Here is a 23,114-nt window from a genome sequence, read left to right as displayed (position 1 = left end):
CAACAAAAATGAACCGGGTGGACCGAGAGCCGCGAGGGGCGCGCTACCATCTTTTGTATTTACTACGGAATATATCCTGCTATATGTGCACCATCTACCTTAGTTGCCAGCCTATTCTCTCATTCCTCACTTCGTGATACCGCAAGTAACTCCTGCTTCAGCTCGCCAAGTATTGTATCAGAGAGGCCGGAATCGAGTCGGCTTTTGGGGCCAAAAATACCAACGTCCAACGCATTGTTCCGGATGGCGACTTCAATATCAACTGAGGGCTACATCGTTCTCTGTGTTAGCGAAGGCACTCCATGTGGGGATGTAATCGAAAGACATGTCTCTTTTCAAGCTTACCTTATACGCCGCTTCGAGGCTTGGTATGCGATTTTCTGATCCGGGCTGTTCGTTGTTGAGCGCGGCCACCGACTCTAGAGGTATCTCAGTTGTCCTTCTTGAGTTTGGTGTCGCATTTGGGATACTTCCATTTGCTAGAGCCTCTGGTATTTCCGATTCTTCGAGAGGCGTCAACCGGTGCAACGCGCCATCGCCATCTCCGGTGGGGTCTGGGTATCTCAGGAAATTCACCACCGTGTCCAACGTGACTCCAGTCCAATCTGCAATTTCATGCAAGGAAACACAGGAGTTCTGCGCATTGCTGATCTCATGCAAGTCGCTTTGAATAGCTCGCGCCAGCTGAGTCACGCTGTGGTTTGTAGGGTTTCCAATGCAAAGTGGAACAATATTCAGGGTGGGGGCGACAAGCTCCGGAAGTCCGTCCATTGCGTGAGACCTGTTGGCAAGATAGAGACCAATGACCAAATTCTCTAGAGCAGAGTGCGACGGGCTGGAAAGGAACCTTATGTGCATCTTAGCATACACAGCCAAAAATAGCGCTTGAATGGAGACGCCGAGTTTTCGACTAATGCTATCTAGCGTTCCAACTTCTGCGATAAGAGAAGGGCGATAGTTTTGTGTCATGCCGGGCCAGTCGATCAAGGTCTCCTGTAGAAACTTGCGTTCCAAGCTCGCTTTTGTCAAGTACGTCGTCCAGAATGCTTTCCGGGCTTCTAATGGTGAGCTGATAGTATTGAAGGCGACGAATTCTGATATATCCGTTTTCAATCTCGACGATATATCTCCATCGGGACAACCAATCGAAAGCAGACTGACAATGTGTTCCAAGCTCACAGCGTCGTAAAGTGCGTGATGTATATGCAATCTTACAATTGTTTCCGAACCTTGTCGTGAGGCATATAGAGTCACGAACTTTGAAGCACCTTCTTGCTGCCTGTCCAAAAGGTCTCTCAACTTGTCTCGCCAGGCTATTGGATTGTTGGTAGCTCTGAAAACTACCTGCACAAACGGGATATCGCGGTTTCCTATTGCGAAAAACTCCGTGCGAAGAATTGGGACCTGGCAAATGACCTTATCCCACCTCCTTTCAAGCTCCTCTGCTGCTATATCTCCTTCCACACGATAAAAGAAATCAGGGAAGAACACTGCCCCATTTGAGCGTTCCCACATCTTTAACATGTATACCTGACCAGAAGTTGCTGGGTACACGCCTTCGATGTCCCCTGGCTGTATGTTATGAGAGCGTAGCAGAGTGGTGATATCGACATCCTTCAACGCCCCGAGGCATATGGATTTAGAGTCACGTACTTCCGTTTTTGCTTTGGCAATTTTCGCAACCTCCGCCATTTTTCGAACGGTACCAGCGCGCAACATGTCACTAACTGCAAGAGTGATTGATCTGTTCCGTAGCAAGGATGACACTTTAATTGCGCTAATGCTGTCGAGACCAATATGGAAAAGGGTTGTATCCTTTGTAACTTCCGCTTCTGAAATGTTTGCCACTGATGATAGTATCGATCTGATAGCCTCTTCCAAAGGCGTCCATGACTCTGCTAGTGAATTCTCTTTATCCAATAGGTAAGAGTCCTTAACCCCATTCAACGAGGCGGTTGAAAATGTCAAGCCGCAGATTGTCGCTGATTCATCTCGGAAATCCACAGTAGGCTCGTTGGGGTTGTGAACGAGCTCCAACAAACAATTTTCAATCCGATCAAGGAGGCTTGCCGTGTCGGAGCTGCTTAACACTGAGCTCTTGCACGCAACCCGCCAGATAACAGAGTTATTGGACAGCTCCATCTCAGTGCATACAGGGTACTCAACATCAGAAGAACTCTGAACAGACTTATATAAGACCTTCTCCTCTCCTCCTGGTCTTTTCTGGTATATAAACAGTGTATCAAAGAGAGATTTTGCTCCAATTTTGGACAAGGCTTTCACTTTTCTGAGTGGAAAGTGCTGGTTATTAAGGATCAGGCCCAACATTTCTTGCACATACTGGAGCATCTCACGCCGGGAGCCGTGAAGGATTCCACGTATAGCGACAGAATTCATTGTGGGGAACATTACTTGCTCACCATCAACAGTGTCTCTGCCTAGCATCACGGTACCACACACAACATCAAGTTGGCGCAAATAACCCGCAAGTACCATCAACCAGCAGGTCAACCCTAGGGTCTGAGGTGTAATTCCCTGGCTTTTGCAGAAGTCTATAACATTCGAACTGGAAATTTTAACGGCAATTTCATCCCGATGGATTTCGTCCGTGTTTGATCCAGGCTTTTCTGGGAAAGATACCGGCCGAACTCCTTCCAAATACCCTTTCCAGAACTGCAGGGCTTTCTCATTGCTGGCTGAATTGATAATATGTTCTAGAGTACTATGATACGATGGCCGTTGGTAGCTGTTGCCGAGGTAGAGCGTTGCTATAGTGTGGTGAAATAAGTCGAGTGACCAACCGTCGTATAGCGCATGGGCAATGGAAATAAGCAATAATCTTTTGGCTCCACTTCGCAGAAAGCGTAGTCTATACGGAGGAGATCGTAAGCCGCTCTTGATTGCCTCTAATTTCTCTTGCTCAAATATATCATCGATCGACCTTCCAGCCATGTCTATTTCTTTCCAATTTAGTTTGAAGTTTGCCGAATAGACTAGCTGCGCAAATGCGAAGGGCAAACTCGGATCTGAGACTTGCGTGAAAGTCGTCCTCAGAATGGGACTTTCTTCAACTGCCTTCACAAATGCGTTCCTTAGTTTATCAACGTCCACATGTGGCTCGATTTCTAGAACATCATGGTTGAAATAATGGGAGTAATCGGATCCAATCATTTCCGCAAGCATCCCTTCTTGCAGTGGCGTTGCAGGAAGAACATGATCGATACCTTCAAGGTCCACATTGTCTGCTTCTAAACATGAGCGAAGTGCTTTTTCTAGACTAATCAGAGTCTTGAACGAGTCGTCATCTCTTTGTATATCGGCAACAACTTCTTTCATCATAGATTTAATCGTTCGACAATGCATGATTCTGCTGACAGGGAGGGATATGCCCAAATTCTTCATCCTTGAGGAAAGTTTGATTGCATCAATGCTATCCAAGCCAAGTTCCAAGATCGAAGTATTCTCACTAACCGCCTCATCGTCGGTATTGGCCAGCCTGGAGATCTCCTGGCGAAGTTTCTTGGCTTTCGCACTCCATTCGAACTTGGAGGTACCATTTGTCAAAGGCCCTTGGGCTGAATCGTGCTTTTCCTTAACACCATTGCTAGGTGCTGTATGATTGAGGATTGATATATCATCCGAAGGCTGGAGCTTAATTGATTGGTCGTCCAGGAATCCCAATAATGTGTCCTTGAATTGACTCAACAGTTTTCCGATTGCTTTTGAAGTCAGGATCTGTTCTTTTCCAACAATACTAGTGGTCAGGGATTCGCCTCCATCGTCTCTAGCTTCAAATGCTAAAGGATAGTCAGCCTCAGCTTGAGTTTCCGTGGGGCTCCAGAGTGAACTTCCAAGCCTACTGGCATGCGCAAGATCTTTCTGAAAAACGAAGAGGCTGTCGAAGAGAGGATTGTCGGCACTTCGTCCTGTCCATTTCATAATATCCCGTAATGGAGTGTGCTGGAATGAGATAGCAGAAACATGGAAATCATGACAAGCCTGAACAAGTTCCGATAATGAATCCAGGCCGAAGAAAGGGACATGGCATGGAATCGTGTTGAATAAAGGCCCGATAACTTTATCTGCACCATCAAAATCCAAGGCTCTCCCTGAACTCACAATTCCAAGAGTCGGAACGAAGCCAAAGTGCTTTTCAAAGACGTACAGCCAGCAACCATGGACTACTGCTTGTTCCGTAACATTCAACCTTCGTCTTATCTCTTCGAGTCGCTTCATTGCGGGTATCTCAATAGCCAGGCTATGTACTTCGCTTTCAGAACTATTTGGGTTGGAAGGTATCGTTCGTGCTGGAGCGTCTCGCAAATGTCGGGTCCAGAAGGATTGCGCATCGGGTTGCCTGCAAAATGGACCGAGCGGCAACACATCAATATAAGACAGCGTTTCTGTGTGCGCGGCATTGAAGTATGCTTCTGCAACCCTTTCAAGAAGAAGTGGAAGGCTGTTCCCGTCGTATAGGCCGTGGAAGATGTTCAAGCACATTACTCTACTGGATGGCCCAGATACAACCCCAATTTCCCAGAGCCTGTCATTAAAATGATGAAGAGTGGATCTCCACTTCATGTACCTATCCCGCGAAATATTAGAAACCTCGGAAGAGTTCGTGGTTTCAAATTCGAACCAGGGAAATTTATCTTCTCTTAACACCACTTGTGCATAACCATCTGCTGTGACAGGGAATTTTGTGCGTAGAATTTGGACAGTCTCCTGAACCTTTCGCCAAGCGGCCATCAGCTGGAAAATATCCACATCTGGTAACAACTCAAAGGTAAAATTTGAGACGTATGCACGGCTTGCGCTCTCAAGACACTTGTATATCATCCCATCTTGCAATGGTGAGCAAGGGCATACAGCTTCAATAGCATTGATAGAGACACAGAGCTCAGTAGCAAGTGATGCAAGATGCTTGTGTGCAAAAGCGGCAATTGCTTGTCTAGCATTCTGGTATAGCCGGCCATCGGAACTTTCACTACGGTTGGACGAGCGCAATATTTCTGAAAGAGCGGAGATTACGGGGTCTAAAAGGATGTTTTAGCAAAAATTCTGGGAATACTCAGGGAGGGTAAAACATGTCGCCTTACTTTTCATAATGAGAGCCGACTGAGCAGTGCAGAAACCTGCTTCTTTGAGGGACCGAGCCAAAGATATGACAGAGATAGAATCCAGCCCGAGCTGGAATATATTGGACCACGGTGAGATAATCGTTTCGTCACAGCCGGCCAACCGGGAGACAATCGATATAATCTTTTTCGTCTCTCTTGATGCATTCGTGGTATTTTCCTCATTTTGTGGTGAAAGCTTCTGCATTTGCTCCAGAGTCAAGTTCGCGTAAATTTCCTTCAACTTTTTATTTTCAATCTTATTATTTGGAGACAAAGGGAATCGGGTAAGTGGAATAACATGCGTTGGGACCATATATCCTGGAAGTTGGAGGCTACAGCATCTTCGGATGTCATTCAGGGTCTCGTGGACATGGTCTCCCGTGTCAAAACCAAGAATTGCCTCCTTTTCAGAAAGTTCTCCTCGAGTGATGAAAGAAACAAGCTGCTCTTTACCCGCAGAGAGATGCTTTAACACCATTGTCACCACCTCTCCTATTTCCGCTGAAGCTGACTTGATAACGTGGTTGATTTCGTCGATCTCAAGCCGTTGACCACGCAGTTTGACTTGGTCATCCATACGACCAAGGAAGCAGAAACTTTCGTCATGAAGCATCCGTACAAGGTCGCCGGTACGGTATACCCTTTCACCCCACTCGTCAAGATATTTGAATCTCTCCTCAGTCAATTCAGGCCTATTTAAATAGCCTCGACCTACGAGAGGGCCAGACACACACAGCTCACCAATGCCCCCTCTTAGCACCGGAATATTAGTACCCGGTTTGAAGACGAAAGAGCCCACATTATCAAATTGAGGTCCAATGTTGGACGGTTTGTCCCATTGCGTTACTCTTGGAAGCATGGTACACCCGATAGTAACCTCCGTGGGCCCGTACCCGTTATATATCACTTGCTTTTCTCCCCACGTATCTAAGATCTCTTGCTTTAGTGCCTCACCGCCGGTGATAAAGACGCCACGGCAAAGCGACGGCACTTCGTCAGGCTGGAGTAAACGGGCCAAGCTCGGCGTTAGATCGATATGCGTTATCTCCAGCTGTCTAATAACCCCAGCTAAGTCCTCAAATAGGATATCCCTGGGACAAGAAGTGACACAGATACCGACGCTCCAGCTCCAATATTGCTCTAAGACACTGACATCGAAGTGGAACGATGCAAATTGGAGCCAGCGGGACGAATCATCCCAGTGTCCTGCAAATAATCTTTGGAACGAGAGCATTGCTTGTATTGCGTTGCTGTGTGTTATCTCGCAACCCTTTGGTGTCCCCGTGCTCCCTGAAGTATACAAACAATAGCAAGTATCGTCGCCACTGATTGGGTGTTCAAGAATCGGAGAGCTGCTTGAGAGACCATTCAAAAGCCCTGCTTCATCTAGTGCTAGAACTTTGACGCCATCTATTCCCATTAATTCTTCCTTCTTATCAGATGTGCATAGGAGGAAATTAGAGCCCGAATCTTCCATGATAAACTTTTTCCGCGCAATAGGGGCCCCAGGATCCAATGCCACATAAGCAGATCCTACCTTCAAAATAGCGAGGATTGCAAAATATGCTTCAGGGCACTTGTCAAAACAAATTCCGATTAATTTTGATTTGGACGCCCCTAGCTGCAAAAGGAGATTGGCATATTTGTTTCCTTGGTCGTTGAATTCTTTGTATGTCCAACTCCTGACTATCAGTTTATCCTCCACTTCGGAAGACCTAGAGGCAAATTCAAGAGCTATTTTCGAGGGGCATTCACTAGCGTTGACCTCAACAAACTGATGCAAAAGATCAACTGGAGCCTCGATATAGGCATCCTTTCTGGGCACGACGCAGGTTATTCTTCGATCAGCCCCCATAAAGTGCGCGCAATTGGATTCCGGAGAAAATATAGTGTCGAAGAGAAGCCATTCAAGCTGATCGATCAATATATGCGCTTGATCAACTGGTAATATATCATTTCTGAATGTAACACAAAATTCGAGTTTATCCCCTTTGGGTATGAGTTCAATCGAGACTGGATACTATTTATTCAGTTAGCGTGAATATAAATTATGACAGCTAGTGGACATACATCTGTTGTAGCTATCTCTTTGGTGACAGTCCAAAATTGCTCATCATTTGTGGATGACATAAATTTCTGGTGCACGAAGAGGGTGTCAAACAATGCAGTGTCTGAACCGGTCATGCGTTGAAGCTTGGATAAAGGAACATGTTGCCCTTTGATAAGATGTGCATTTAACTTCATCACTGCCTGGACAAGCTCCCTGTTACTTCCCTCCACCCTGTAGCGGGATGGGACGGTAGTTAGACAGGGAAAAACAACATCTTGAGCCGCGGCGGACATGTCTCGGCCCGAAAGAACAACGCCGTAACCTATGTCAATTTCGCCGACATAGGAAGCTAATAAACGAGCCCATGCTGCTTGCCCGGCGGCTTGCAAAGTGACTTCAGCCTTGGTGCAACCAGTGTATATGGTTGATAATGACTCCGAAGAAGTCTTAGAGACGGTGCACATTTCTCGTCTATCCGTCCGGATAGGATTCAGGTCAGGGAATTTTGTAACAGGCCAACCTTTGCAGAGTTCTTCCCATATTTTCTCCGTGATTTCATCTTTCTCAGCACCCTTGGTTAAGATTGATCCTAGAACTGGGGATATGGGGACCGGGTCGAAGAGAATTCCACCGTTATACTGGCGAGCAACTTCTGATAAAATGAGATTCAAAGAATGAGCATCATAAAGGGCATGAAGCGCAGAGAACCGAATAGTTGTATGGGTCGGAAGTGACTCTACTGTCAAGAACCAGGCTGGGTAATGAAGCCGATTCAATATTTCGATGCCAGTGGGTTCTTCGTGGTGCAACAGCTGTCCATTCTCAGACACATAGTCGTGCCATGGGAGGTCTAAAGTACCAGGTTTATATGTTATCATTGCAAATGGGGATACTTCATCCTTGACTTGACAAAATCCGGTCCGAAGCATCTCGTTCCTATCGACTGCGGCTTCCCATGCCCTTTTTAGGGCGTCAATATCTAGCGGACGTGTTGATTGAAGACACATGTGGTTGAAATAAAGATTGCCTCCTGAATTAACGAATAACGCCAACATACCCGTTTGGACTGTTGTGCATGGACGCACCGATTGAAGTTTCGCCTCAAGTTGACCGATTTCTGTACAAACAGAAACCCAGTGGCGAGCTTGGAATGGGTTAAAATCAAATGCTTCCATGATACTGGATTCGCCGTTTACTGTTAACTTTTCTAGCCGAGAGGCAATCTGAGAAATTGTAGGAGCCTGGTGACGGTTAGTATTTTTAATATGGGCTGATCAAAGGAGTACTTACCTCTAGGATATCACCAGCCGAAATTTCATAGCCCTTGGCCCGTAGGTTGGCCGCAATTTGAATTGCATTAATACTATCAAGACCCAATTTATAAATTGTCGTGTTCAATTTTATATGCTTCCGTTCAACTTTTGCCAATTCTGATACTAGCTCCCTAACCTCCAATGCTTTGTTTGACCATTCCCTCAAATCATCATTCATAGTTTCTTTCTCGACAATAGGTCTTGAAATATTGATAAAGGGAGGAATACCACTTTTCACAACGCTAGTATCGGTGGCCCTCGCAGATGGGTATTGGAGGGTGTGATGGATCGACTCAACATATCCACCAAGCATTTGACGAACAGAGTCTAACGAGGTCTTCGATCCGTCACAATACAGACACACCCGAAGAACATCCTTCTCAGAGTTCGGCACGATTTCACAAATGAATGGAAAGTCCATATCTCCGTGCTCATCAACCAAGGTCCATATTTCTTCGTTTAACCGCTGGGGTTCCTTCTGAAGGAGGAGTAAAGTGTCGAATAGCCGTGAGCCGCTTGGACTGAATTGAGATTGTAATCGACGTAACGACGTAAGTTGGTACGGAAGCACGTCCGCTTTAAATTTTCGCAACTGTAGCATAAGATCACTATTGACTGTATTGCTGTCCAACTTGACCCTTAGGGGAAGGGTGTTAAAGCACGGGCCAACAATACGCTCTGCGCCATTTACCGGTAGGGTTCTGCAACTGGCAACGTCGCCGAAGCAAATATCCGAGGTCTCGGAGTAGAAAAATAACAGCTTCGCCCAGGCAGCCTGTAAAAGACTGAGGAGGGTAACAGAGGCATTCTTGCACGACTCGGCCACTTGGGTAAGTGGTATATCCAAATCAATGCTAACACTATGGAACTCTTTATGTTTCGTGGCGGATGCATTGGGAACCGGAGAAACAAGGTACGTCGGAGAGAACCCAGTCAGGTGGCTGTTCCAAAACTGAGTCGCGGCTTCAACATCTGTCTTGATCATATGCTCGATGTAATGGTCGAAAGGCACAACAGGTGGCAAGGCCATATCGAGAACAACTTGCTCAACCTCTTGAAGCACCTGGCCCATTGCCTCTCCATCATATAGCGCATGGTGAATTAACAGGTGCAGCTGGGATTTCCCAGTGGTAATGTTGTGAAGCTCTATAAAAGCATATGGTACTGCCACTCCGCTGGCAGATAGAATGGAAACCTTTCGACGTTCAATAATGGACTCCACATTCGCACTGGAACACTCCATAAAACTCCAAGGGAGGTCTACGGTATCCAACACAATTTGTGCAAAAGCATGCTGCGCATCATTTGTAGACTGAAACCAGGTTCGCAAAATATCGTGTCTTGCAACCATTGCTTCCCATGCAAACTTCAATCTAGACATATCCTTCCGCACTTCAAAGATGAGATGATTGAAATAAGATTTTTGATCGCTAGAAACCATCTGCGATAACATAGCTTCTTGCAAAGGCGTGCATGGCAATATCTTTCGTATTTTCTTTTGAGCCATTTCCACGTCGTGTCTAGCCTTCTCAATAAATCCAGGAGAGAACAGCACTTCGAAATTCGGTAAAATTTCCTGTTTCGTGGTAGCGGTGTCAGAAACACGATCTACGGCAGCAGCAAGTCGGGAAACCGTGTCGTTCTTCATAATGACTGAAACATCCACCTGCCCGAATCCTGATAGTTTTAGTTGTCTCGATAATGATACTGCTAGGATAGAATCCATGCCTAGGCGATAGAATGAAGAATGACGGCCAATGTCAGTCGCTGGGGTTTTGGTAACAGCAGCGACAAGTTGCACAATTCTTGACTCCGTCTCCGAAAGCTCTTCAGAATTGTCGGAGATCTCAGCGTTATTGGAGAAGAGATCCAAATAGTCGGGGGCAGCGTTAGAATACATGTCAGCGAGCAGGCTCTTATCAACTTTTCCATTCACCGTCACGGGTATTGTCTCGATAGGTAAAATGAAAGACGGAATCATATACATCGGAAGGATTTTGGAGATCGTATCGTATAATTCTTTCGTTAAGATCGAGGAACGCTTTGGGTCTACCTTTATATAGGGGGAAGAATCTGCCACAGGTACCCAGAACGAAACCAGTAACTGACTGCCGCTGGATTTGTCTCCGCATATCAGAGTTGTGCAGCTCTTCACGACTCGGCTCTGAAGGATCGCACTGTTAACTTCTCCGAGTTCAATTCGCTGACCTCTGAGCTTAACCAAATCATCTCGACGGCCTACAAATGCAAGCGAACCGTCAGGAAGCATGCGGCCGTAATCTCCGGAACGGTATACTTTTCCATACTCTGGATGTTCAACAAACTTTTCCTGGGTGACATCTGGCATATTCAAATAACCCAAAGCCTGTCTATATAGTTAGCTTACGCATCGCGGCTCCTAATTAGTAAATATACTTACAACTTGCTTTCCACCGAAACACAGCTCGCCAACTGCGCCTCGTGGGACTGGAGAGAAGGTGTTCCCCTGGGAAAGGACAAAGGCAGAGGTGTTTTTAAACGGCTTCCCTATGTTACTTAGGACATCAGTGGTGCGCACACGTGGTTTCACAGTGCATATATTTGTCGTTTCGCAGGGACCGTAGCCTAGTGAAAATCTATGAGTAGCGGGTAATTTATGTGAAAGGTTTGGGAATACCTTGATAAACTCCAACATCAGCCCATTCTTTCGCCACTTCAGGTGTCAGTGCCTCGCCCGCGGTAACCAGAAATTGTACCTTGGGCACATTCCGGGAGCGCACAAGCGCTGCGACGGACGGCGTAAGACTGAGGTGCGTTACTTCAAGGGTGCGGATAGCCCCCTCAATATCTCTGAAAATAATATCGTTGGTTGCAGAACAAAGTGTCATTCCCATAGCCCAGGTGAAAAAAATTTCAAACACGGAAACTAGCATCGGTAAGTGAAAGTCTCGTGGAGAGGATGATGCACTGACCATCAAAAGCTGGGGAGCAGGCCTGAAGCATTTTCGATCCAGGCGGTGTCGGATAGATCTCGGATAAAACAGCGATATTTTCTCGCATATTCTCGTGTGAAACCAGCACTCCTTTAGGTACACCCGTGCTCCCTGAAGTAAAGATGGCATATGCCACAGGCATTCCCTGTTCTTTCTGAGAGATTCCACTGTTCTCACATTTCCGTAACAAGTTGCCATCCGAATCAAGTACCATAATGTCGTGCGGTAATTCCAATGAAGCTAGAAGATTAGGACTCGTAATACATACGCGACAACTGGCTTCAGAAATGATAGAAAGAGCCCTCTGAGTGGGAGTTTGAGGGGTGATGGGTACGTAACCAGCACCTGCATCGACAACAGCTAGGATAGAGACATATAGCCCAAGTGACTTTTCTAAAACAATTGAAACTAGTGATCCGGACCCTATCCCAAAGGAGCGAAGTTGTTTTGCGAGCCGACCAGAGCGAGTATTCAATTCGGCATAGGTCAATTTCTGGATGCTCACGGCACCAAGATCCGGGTCGAACGTCTCCAAGAACTCAACTGCGGTTCTTTCAGGATCCAGAGCCGCCACTTCTTTTACCCCATCTGAAAGGCCTTGAGAGCCAGGGCAAGATGTGAATCGAACATTTTCTGCCGATAGAACTGAAATCGGCAGTTCATCGTTAACATGTTTAAGGCTCAGATCCGGTTTATGTATGAAAATTGAAGCTAATTCCTCAAGTTGGCGGAGGAATATATCAACCTGCGCAGTTGACAGCGTGGACTCTTGGAAAGTGGCTTTTGCGCAGAGTACATCGTTCTTTATTTCAACTTCCAAGGTGAGACAAAACTCTAGGAAGTCTGCCGACGCTACTTGTTTGACAATTGTGGAAGATTCTTGATGTCCGTTGAGTGTGTCTTGCCACACAAACAGAGTGTCAAAGAGCGACAGGCTCGGTTCAACTCCCGACACGGCCTTGATATCACGGAGAGGTAGCAATCCGTGGGTAAGAGATTTTCTGTTAAGGTTGTGAATAGTCGCAAGTAAATCCTGCACGTTTCGCAGGTTGTCAAAGTTGAAGCGGACCGGAAGAGTGTTGATGCACGGTCCAATCACATCCTCGATACCTTGTACAGGAATCGTCCGACCCGAAGACACAGAACCAAAAATAACATCTGAGGTTCCATTGTACTCTCCAAGGAGATAGCCTAATGCCCCTTGAAAAAAAGTTTGACGACTGATGCGAAGGTTCCTAGTAGCAGCGTCAAGATCGTTGATGTCGATGCTAAATGTGCGCTGTGTCACACCTAGTCCGTGAGGGATGTCGTTGTGATCTTGAAAGTTCGGCCACGGTGAAGGGGAGATTCCCTGAAGCAGATCACGCCAGTAATCGATAGAATCTAATCTATTTCGGGAGCTGAGAAAGCTAGAGATATGATCGACAAAAGTCCGATATTGTGGGCGCTGCTTGCATAACTTCTTTTCTAGTGACGTCCCGAGGTCGTTCATAACATGTTCCCATGACCATCCATCGTAAAGTGCATGATGGATATGAACAAGAGCTCTAACCTCGCCAGAAAGACTCTTGAGTTGAATTTGAAAAGGGTGGAGCATATGCTGTGGAGTTTGGAACACTATGTCATAATGGAATGTGTCGCATTCAACGAAGACAGAGTCATCAAGGCTTTCCCAGACAACCTGTGCATATGGGTGTCCGGGCATGTTCACTTCAACAAAGCCTGATCGCAAAATCTCGTTTCGGTCAGCAACCAGACGGAAGGCACTGCGTATTTCGATTGGTGATATGCCATTCCCGAATTCCACTTCAATCCAGTTTGAATAAGCCCTCTTACTTTGCATAGATTCCGCGATCATGGATACTTGCATCGGACTACATGGGAGCACATCTTGGGGCGTCAAAGAGTGTCCCAGCGACGAGAGTGTCTTGTGGGTGATATCGACCACAGGGTCCCATGAACTTGAAGTAAGATTCGGCGTAAAGTCAGAGGCTCCTTTAACGAGGCTTCTTTCCATTGCCAATGTTATTCCTTGGACTGAGTCAGCCTCTAGGATGCTCGTGACATCAAGATTTACGCTTATGGCCCGCAACTCCGAGGCCAATCTAATGGCCTTAAGGGAATCGAGCCCTAGGGCCGCCAAGCTTCCAGAACGACCGATTGGAGCATGTAGAATATGTTCAACACAGGTACCAATGTTCTCTTCAACCTCAGAGGCGAAAGAAGAGGCAGCGGGGACATCAGACTCCTTTGAGCTGGTGTAGTTGCTTTCGAGGGCTTTCCTGTCAATCTTCCCGGATGGGAGCCGTGGCAATTCATCCATGCAAATAATCTCGGCTGGAACCATGAACTTGGGAAGCCACTTCTCGCACACTTGTCGTACGGCCGCGGGATCTAGGCTCGTGTCTCGGGACACGAAGGCAACAAGGATCCCATCGGCAACACACGCGGCAGCACTTCGAACGCCAGGTGCCTTATATATTGTACTCTCAACCTCGCCCAGTTCCATACGCTGACCCCTGAGCTTCACTTGCCCGGAAGAAATCCTGCCAAGGCATTCCAGTTCGCCATTGGGGTGAAGACGAGCTTTATCACCGGTTCGATAAAGGCGCCCGTAAACCTGGCTATCGATAAATGCTTTGCGGTTTTCCTCCGGGCGGTTAAGATACCCGTTCGCAAGTTGGGGCCCTCCGACGGCAAGTTCTCCAATACAGCCCACAGGGAGAACATCTGGTTCTCCATCCACAGAGGCTTGGATCGGGATGATAAAGGCAGAAACCGAAGTGAACGGGATTCCAATATTTCCTACGCGGGAGCCGACGGGAAGTTTGGGAGCAATCGTACAGTGAATTGTGGCTTCTGTGGGTCCATACATGGCGTAAAGGACGCCATCATTGGGACCTGAAAAGCCGAATTCATCGACAACCCGCCTTGTCAACATTTCACCGATAGTAAGCAAAACTTTAAGAGAAGGCACAGCACTCTTTTGGCGAAGTAATTCTCCAGCAACCGTAGGAGTAAGCTCGGCACCATCGACTTCTAAGTGGTTCATTACACCGACTAGGTCATTTAACATGAGGCTTCGCTCACAGGCGACCAAAGTTGAGCCTCTAAATAACGGGAAGAAGATCTCAAACACGGAAACATCAAAGGTTGGGGCCGCAAACTGTAGGAACCTCCTGAAATGTGGTATATGGTCATCGTGGGCAAGTATGGCTTGTGTTGCAGCAAGGTGTGAGAGGCCAACTCCCTTTGGTAATCCAGTAGAACCTGACGTATACATTACGTATGCAAGGCTTTCGGGGTATATTTTGATATTTTCTAGCGTCGCTGGGAGGATGATATCGTTCGCATCATCGTCGGCCAAAATGATGATCAGAGGTCTATCAACCTGGTCGAACCTGCCCGCCAAGCTTTTCACGGTAACGACGACATCCGCAGCAACGTCGTTAACGATGAAATTAACACGTTCTGAAGGGGCGTCAATGTTGAGAGGGCAAACAGCCGCCCCAGATCTGAGGATACCAAGCCAAGAAACGTATAGGTCTGGCGATTGAGGAATCAAGACTGGGACAATCAGAGCTGAAGCGGGCCTGGATCGCAATGCTTCAGAGAGACGCAAAGCCAAGTGCTTCGAGCGAAGGTGTAGTTGGTCGTAAGTAAGGAAATGCCGTTTCCTATCCTTGTCGAGAAACTCCAAGGCCAGATCCAAACCCCGACCGGCATTCCGGACCAGATCATGCAAAAACAATGGACCCGATATCAATTGAGGATGTTCATTAAGGATAGACAATCGCAAGCCCTCCGTGTTGGTGGGCACCTGGAGGGCTGCACGAATGTGGTTCTCAAACTGCGTTCCGATCTGCGAAAGATAGGCACGAGTAGTGCAGTTTGAGGCAATGATATGCCCAGTCCCCTGCTCCAAAGAACATCTCACCTCAACAAGGCACCCGTCCGCGGGTTCAGGAGACTACGGTACCAGTCAGCAGTGAGCAACAAATTCATAGGGGACGAGTACTCGCATCAAGCGTGAATACTCCGGTATGACCATGTTTGCGAAAATCGTCCACCTCTGCTTTCAGGACGATATTCTTTTCCAGATCAACTTTTACTGGGTCTCCATTAAGGCTGAAGGCAGGGATCTCTTCTCCAGTCAGGGCTGCAAGAACTGCAGCCCAAGAGCAGGCCACGAGGTCCAGGCTGAGCTTCGAAATGCCGCAGTTCCAGTCGATTCTGACTGATCCATCAACCGATTCTTCCACATAGTCGAGTTTTGGGAACGATATGTACGTGGTATCCATGGTTGCAACAGGCAAGAGTCCATTGGCCTCTCAGAAATTTTTGGGATGTGTTCCGGATCAAACTTGATACATCCGATCCAATGGAGGTCGAATTAAGGGAGACAGAAAGGAAAGAAAATAAGAAAGAAAGGGAAAAAAAAAAAAAAAAATAAAATAAAAGGGAGAGAGAAACGGGAGATTTGGGGTTAATGCTGATTTCAATTGAAATGATATTATTATTTGTTGCTAGTCTTCAGAAAAGACTAATTTTGTTGTATAATCGCCGTCCATAAAAGCTCTCTGAAGGAAGAAAACGAAGAAAAAAGAAAGAAAAAAAAGGGAATAGCGGGTGACAGGATGTCACCTTTTCCAACTCCCCGCTCGGCCTTGACTCGCAGCCCGCCCAAGGAGTGAAAATGAGGTCAGTGTTCCGAGCGCTGACGGCGATAAGCAGCTATGCGAGAATAGATTTAGCAGGCATACTCCGTACACGGTGCAGCAGACATTGCTTTGTCACTGCACCCTCAAGAGTGGGAAGCGTGGAGAACACACGATGATCCCAATCCTGCCCTGGACATGGAGCATGGCCTCATCTTGAGTCTCTGGGCACCCGACAAGAACCGAAGTGGGTCTAGAGGTGTGCAACAGGGCAGGGTGGTCGGTCGAAACCGTGGCCAAAGGCGAACCCGAGGCGCCGCCACATTGCGTTTCTTCGCCATTCCAGAGCGAATCGGCCCTTCGCGGGATGTCCAGCAGTATGGAGTAGAACAATGGGAGAAAGCATGCGTTTTCTGCCTTGCTGCTTCAGCCGTCAGTGTGTGGTCGTCCTTCTTCGTCGTCATCGTCGGGGTGTGGAATCGTCGTGCCGTGCGACGGGGCGAATCCGTCAACGCGATTCGCCCGTCCCGTCGACAGATCTAATCTTATCTCTGGGCGCTTCCGCTCACCCTCGCCCGGCGATCTGCTGCTACAATCACCCTAAACCCCCGTCGCCCGTGCACCGCTTTGGCAGCGCCTTGGGGGCCCAGGATCTGGTCTGGAGCCCAGCCATTGTATTCCAAGTGCCGGTCTGCTAAATCGCTCAGTGATCACCAAGCTGGATTGCTAACCTACCAACTCACCCCGGATGCCGCTAAGGAAGTAATGGATATCAATGGCCAATCTTCGCATCGGGACGGGATCACTGGGCCGCGTTGAAGGCAGATCAGGTTGCGAACAGGAGATCGAAACCCATGCACATCCTTGAAACGCAGGATTTTCATCTCTCTCTCGAGACGAGCAAGGATGTGTGGTGGGACCAGCCGCGGTTTTTTCCTTCACAGCGCGACCACGGCCGGTTCCCCCTGGTTGACCCATAATGACGACAGATCTGGAATATCTCTTTTCCCAACAGCGATCGATATCCATATATTTGGCTCGAGGTCCAGGGTGAAATGCTCCAGGCGATAGCTGCAGTCAAGATTGAACGGATCCAAAGTCGTTGAAATATCTTGTTCCCTTGATCACTCTTGACCCCGCACTCCTTGATTGAACTGCTTCCCCGCATGTCTCCTTTGCTCGAAAGATCAGAAGCCCTGGAGGAGCTGGAGGACCAGGCGACCTGCCCAGACCATCCTGCAAGAATCCAGAGTCCTGACGGTCATGCTTATGGTTCCAATGGAATCGGTCGCTCCCTAGAGGCGCACAACCCACGCAATGCCTCATCGCTCGACTCCGCGGGACTAAGTTCCAATCTCGGCAGAACTTCGGCAGAAGAATTGCATGACCTTATATGCGTCGGATTCGGCCCTGCTTCTCTCGCCATAGCGGTTGCTCTCCATGACAAGATCCAGGAGCTAGGCCAGGAATCAACCTCTGTGGCACCCAAAGTTACATTTCTGGAGCGCCAGCCTCGTTTTGCGTGGCACTCGGGGATGCTGGTGCCCGGCTCGAAGATGCAGATATCGTTCATCAAGGACCTTGCAACTCTTCGAGATCCTCGCAGTGAATTCACCTTCCTGAACTATCTGCGGAGCAAAGATCGCCTTCTCCAGTTTGCAGGCCTCGGAACTTTTCTTCCGGCACGCCTCGAGTTTGAAGACTACATGCGATGGTGTGCAGATAGGTTCTCAGATGTGGTCGAGTACAACCGCGAGGTCTTGGATGTTGTGGCAAGGGACGGTAACATCGACACGGAATCCGTCGGTTACTTTACGGTACGATCCAGGGACCTCAAGGCGGGAGACACGGTAACTCAAAGGGCTCGAAATGTGGTTATTGCAGTCGGTGGAAAGCCAAAGATGCCCCCGGAGTTTCCAAAAGACAAGCGGGTAATGCATTCATCAGCCTATTGCACTTCGTTGCCAGGACTTCTGCCCGACAAGCTAAGGGACTATCACATCGCCGTTTTAGGAGGTGGACAGAGTGCCGCCGAGATCTTCCATGACCTCCAGAGCCGTTATCCAAACTCCAAAACGACTCTCATCATGAGAGACACTGCCTTGAAGCCTAGCGACGACTCTCCGTTGTAAGTGTTTTAGCTCTGATATCACAGGAAATAAGACTAAACGTGTATAGCGTCAACGAGATATTCAACCCGGAGCGCATCGATACGTTCTATTCTGAGCCTGAGCCTAAACGACGGCGGCTCCTATCGGATTATCGCCACACCAATTACGGGGTCGTCCGTCTCGAACTAATCGAGAAGATATACTACGACATGTACCTCCAAAAAATCAAATGTCCAGAAGAATCAAAGTGGAACCATCGCATACTTTCGTCCCGTGGCGTGAAGATGGTAGAAACCATCGAGAACGGAGGGAAATTAAAACTGTTCCTTGACTCTGCCGGCATGGAGAATGAAAGTAAGGTCAACGATAACCTTACTGTCGATGCCCTCATCGTGGCAACTGGCTACGTTCGCGATGCACATGAAGACATGATGCAGCCGATAGAGTTCCTTCGGCCGGGCGGTCATGAGAACTGGAAGGTCCAAAGGGATTATAGAGTTATATTGGACGAGAGCAAAGTGGATCATCATGCGGGAATCTGGCTTCAAGGGTGCAATGAATTAACTCACGGGATAAGCGATACCTTGCTCTCGGTGCTTGCGGCCCGTGGAGGTGATATGGTGGATGCGATATTCGGCAAGAACCTTGAACATACCATTGCGAACAAAAAGTGACAGTGAAAACGGTGTTTCTCATCCTATGGCTTTGCTCGATTTTCGGGATTACAATGCCTCTTGACCTTTTCTTTTCTTTTTCCATTTTTATTTTCGCAGGTAGTTTAAACATGTCGCCCTTCGGGTTTAAACAGCTAATGAATATGTTAGGCTAAATCTCGCAGAATTCCCTTCCATTTCTAAGCACCACGAAAGGTAGTAGTAGTGAAACTTTTCCACTCCAGGATATCCTGGTGGTTTGGCTTGATATTCTTCTAAAAACTACGGAGTACGGAGTAACTACAGAACAAGGATTACACATGCCGCCAGTCAAGCAATTAATCTCTCCCTTGGGTTTTCGAAAATCCATCGCTCCACGAACGCCTATCCTTCTCCACCGAAGGGAGAAAATTTCCACAAATTCGGAAATTAACCTCTCTTTCACCCAGAACAACCAGGGGAAATTTTTTCCGCCCGAACGACGCTGATCATCGTAAAACCATAAAAAAACCACAAGGTTTTTATCAGATTCCGATAATCTCATCAGATAAACCAAAAGCCAAAAAAAGGCGGCCGGTTTTATCTGATCCGCGGTCAGGCCCATTTCTTCCCGGAGCACGCCAATCATACTCGTTTCCGGGGAATGGTGGCGGCGGGATGCCGAGAGAAGAAGAACCCTTGGTGGGCAGCGGGATCCACGAAGGTCCCCACCGCCTTCAGATTCTCTGTTCTTCTCCCGTTTTCGTGGTTGTCAGCTTTTCTCCCACTCGGAAAACGGAATACGAGGTGTGGTGAAATTTACTTGCGCATGTGGGCCGCCATCGATGGCACGTTTCCAAGCAGATGAGACCAAAGAAAAAGCAAAAAAAAAAAAAAAAAAAATTTTGACCCCGGTTGATCCTTCCAGACTAAGGAGAGGAAAGCTCCGGGAGGTTTTTCGTGGGAGGAAAGACGGGAATAAGGACGGGAGCACGGATTACTTCGTATGTATGTACTGTACGTACTCAAAGCATCTGTAATTACTATTTGGAATCTATCCACACTTGACAAAGAATTTACACGAAGATGTTGAGTGCTAGCGTGTTTATCTGACAGCAGTCTGCCGTCCGAGGCTCTCTGGTCATTTAGTGGCGCCGTACGGAGTACTTAGGCTTCAAAAGCTGATGCTTTGTCGGGAATTACAATCACCACCAGCTTGTGGAACCAAGCCGCGGAAACCAGGCGACAAGGCCGAAGCTAGCTCCAACTTGATGCAGTTATCTCTTATCACCGAGGCTAGGAGCCATCATGAAGGCCGAACATTGCATGACCTTCAATTCGCGGGAACAGACCGGAATGCATGACAAACAAATCATGTCGGCGTCACACGTCCTCTGTTGCAACACTTCGATAAACCATCCCCGACACACCAGTCCTTAACCTCAATGGTACCTCATACATGTCATTGTAGTTTACAACTTCTCCGTTCAACATGGCGGAACCAGGTGCTCTTCTGCCAAAATAAGGAGCAGGATCACACCAGAAGTCTCGACAGTTGGTGACGATCCCGCGAGAGAACGGGTTTTGCGCACGAGCCGCCCGACGATCTCCAAGGCCTTCTTGAGCCGTAGCCATGAAAGTATCCAACCCCAGCAGTTTCTTCCATTGCGAAAGACAGCCTCCATGGGCATGACGGTGATGCCGCCTATGGCCTGGCGGCGGGATTGATGGGTTGGGACCTTGCCCTGTTGAGTTTAGGCCACCCAGCTCTGCTGAGGTGGTTCCGGTGGTAAGAGCAGATGTGATTGCTCGCGAGGCAGGATTAGCATAATCGAATGCATGTCCTTTCATGTTCTCATATGTAGTTTGGTTTCGTGAGATTTGAACGAGCTGAACAACACATAACATGGTAACCCAGACCAGCTGGAGGGCTATCCAAAACGTGAGGATTATGGTAAACGTATCACGTTTTACCATGCTGCATAGAGATGAGGAGAGAATATTACATTCTGAATCGGTAGGCGGAGGCAAGGCTCCTAGGTCTGCAGAGCGAAATTAGCCCTGGGTATCATGGATATCGAATAACAGCATAGGTGGACTTACAGTTTATCACCAGCTGGATGAAAAGAATGATACCGACTTCCATACTAAAAATATACAAAACGAAATGACGAAGATTATTCGTGCCGACGCAATTATCAATCCACGGGCAATGGCTATATCGGGTAAGCAAGGGCCCGCAAGAATGGATTGGCGAAGATACTCACTGATCATGCTTTGAAACGCAACGTCTGCAGCGCCGACAGTGCTTGCTCCTCAAAGGTTTCCTTATCATGCAGAAAACACAAAAGTTGTCTTCGTCAAACTGCCATGACTTAAATAGTTCCATTATGCATGTTCGTTGCTGATTTCTGCTGCTGAGTTTGGGCACGTAGCCTGGATCCTCGATCATGGATAGGAAATAAAAGTAGGACGTAAGAAAAAAGAATACGGCAAAGAAGAAATTGAGGAAAGGATAGGTGGAGTAGGTATCTAGGAAGAGTTAACGACGGTCAACAACTGGTTGACGAAACTGTGATGCCGTACCTGGGAGTACTGTCAAAAGCCATCGAACACCGATCCAGAAAAGCGAGGCTGCAAACACGCCTGCCAGGAAAGACTAGAGATATCGTTAGATATTCGCAATTATGGGGCGCGGAACAACAAAAAGTCGTTGCCAGAGGACTTACCGTTCTTTGAAGCACCCGAAACTCCGCATGGCTCCGGTTCGCTACCCATTGCGCCATCCATTGCATGCCAAAAATGAAAGCAAGCGTTAATGGTACAGATACATAAACCGTAAACTCGCTGAGTATCCACACAGCACCAAAGATCATAGCAAAAGGCCAAAGGAAGAAAAACTTAGAAATATATCGTCTCGTTCGTAAGATCGTAGCGAGGCCGAGAGGCATCTGTATTACATCCCCGTTCGGGTCATACCCACATTCACTCAGCGCGCGACGCCAAAAATGCGTTGTCTTCATCTCTTCAGCCACTATAGCGGGAGTCTTGCCGTCTCTCGTTTTTGCATAGCGGTCGGCACCATATTCAATAATTTTCTGTATACAAGGTGTCGAGCCTTTAACCAAAGCCCAGTGGAGCGGCGTAAGCCCGCCTTCATCTGCGGCATTCACATTTGCACCCCATCGAAGAAATAGATCGACACACGCCGGAAACCCTTTGTATGCTGCCCACATCAAACCGGTATGTCCCTGGGGATCCGTCACATCCACAGGGATCTCCTGGTGCAGAAGCAGTACGAGGAGGAAGGCATTTCCATCGATCGTTGCCAGATGTAATATATTATAGCCTTGAACGTCCGTTAAAAGAGGATCCGCTCCGTATCGAAGGAGGAGCTCGACGATATAATAGTGGCACCGTTGAGCTGCCCACATGGCCGGTGTAGCGACGGATTCACCGCCCTTTGCGTTCACATCTGCACCTGAATCGAGTAAAAACTTGCAGAGCTCATATCGATTGTTAATCGCAGCCCACTAAGCGAAAAAGGGATCAGTTAGTCGTCATCGTCAAATTGCGTAGCGAGCGTGCTCCACAAACATGTAAAGGCGTAATGTCCTCTTCATCTCGATACTTTGCATCATATTTCCCGCTTTCGAAGAGCTTCTGAATAGCACCTATTTCCCCCAGCCGTGCAAGTTGCATTATATCCTCTTCAATCGGCAAGGCTCTTTCGCCTTCGTTGCGGGAATTGATATCTTTAAGTTCAACGTCGCCATTCTGCGTTCGATGTTCGGGAGACGCGTCCGAACCCTTCCGAGGGAGTACGGTTGACGAAGAAGCAGAGCTTCGCTCAGCTGTATTCTGCGCTTCTCGGGCTGAATGTACTTCGGACATCGCTCGTGGGCGGCCCGACCAAGGGTCGTCGAGGACGAAACCGCTGTGATGACAGAGAAAAGGGTGAGGCTGCGTTTTGGATTCAGAGCTTGACTAGTCAGATAAACTCATGTCGCCGTGGCAGGGGCCGTCGCACTGGGGTATAAACGAAAGTGATGAGAGCTCCGATGGCAGAGTTAATATCCCTGAATTGAGGAATGGTGACCGAGTTGCTTGAGGACGACACAGCCGCAAATTGTCGTCAAGCAGAGCAGGAATTTAGTTATCCGTTCATTGGCTGAGACAGCGCCGTTTCGTGTTTTCATGCGGCGGACTCGGATTTGGCGCTCAACTCGTCACTCCGCGTGGCGCTAAGCCGAGCTTG

The 23,114-nt window shown here is 47.9% G+C and overlaps 4 protein-coding genes across 4 annotated transcripts; 1 reads left to right on the top strand and 3 right to left on the bottom strand.

The window, feature by feature from the left end:
• Positions 1–18: 18 nt before the first annotated feature.
• On the bottom strand, positions 19–16,268 carry CIMG_00941 (amino acid adenylation domain-containing protein). The gene is made up of 9 exons (XM_001247169.2): positions 15,478–16,268; positions 11,435–15,425; positions 11,140–11,388; positions 10,903–11,087; positions 8,461–10,848; positions 7,191–8,411; positions 5,100–7,140; positions 346–5,036; positions 19–269 (listed from the first exon to the last, which is right to left on the bottom strand). Exons 1-9 carry the CDS (start codon positions 15,754–15,756, stop codon positions 120–122), a joined length of 15,195 nt encoding a protein of 5,064 aa, XP_001247170.2. The 5' UTR covers positions 15,757–16,268; the 3' UTR covers positions 19–119.
• A 98-nt stretch (positions 16,269–16,366) lies between these two features.
• On the bottom strand, positions 16,367–17,091 carry CIMG_00942 (uncharacterized protein; the record flags this gene model as incomplete). The annotated part of the gene is made up of 3 exons (XM_001247170.2): positions 16,367–16,534; positions 16,683–16,804; positions 16,857–17,091. The coding sequence occupies 3 exons, from the start codon at positions 17,089–17,091 to the stop codon at positions 16,367–16,369; spliced, it is 525 nt and encodes a 174-aa protein (XP_001247171.2).
• Positions 16,827–19,064, top strand: CIMG_00943 (L-ornithine 5-monooxygenase). The gene is made up of 2 exons (XM_001247171.2): positions 16,827–18,241; positions 18,292–19,064. The coding sequence occupies exons 1-2, from the start codon at positions 17,280–17,282 to the stop codon at positions 18,896–18,898; spliced, it is 1,569 nt and encodes a 522-aa protein (XP_001247172.1). The 5' UTR covers positions 16,827–17,279; the 3' UTR covers positions 18,899–19,064.
• An 810-nt stretch (positions 19,065–19,874) lies between these two features.
• Positions 19,875–23,032, bottom strand: CIMG_00944 (palmitoyltransferase akr1). The gene is made up of 6 exons (XM_001247172.2): positions 22,454–23,032; positions 21,586–22,389; positions 21,443–21,515; positions 21,124–21,388; positions 20,960–21,072; positions 19,875–20,898 (listed from the first exon to the last, which is right to left on the bottom strand). Exons 1-6 carry the CDS (start codon positions 22,748–22,750, stop codon positions 20,240–20,242), a joined length of 2,211 nt encoding a protein of 736 aa, XP_001247173.2. The 5' UTR covers positions 22,751–23,032; the 3' UTR covers positions 19,875–20,239.
• Positions 23,033–23,114: the final 82 nt, after the last annotated feature.

Source organism: Coccidioides immitis (assembly GCF_000149335.2).
Source record: "Coccidioides immitis RS genomic scaffold supercont3.1, whole genome shotgun sequence".
Taxonomy (NCBI): domain Eukaryota; kingdom Fungi; phylum Ascomycota; class Eurotiomycetes; order Onygenales; family Onygenaceae; genus Coccidioides; species Coccidioides immitis.
This window is presented reverse-complemented; position numbering and strand designations above follow the sequence as displayed.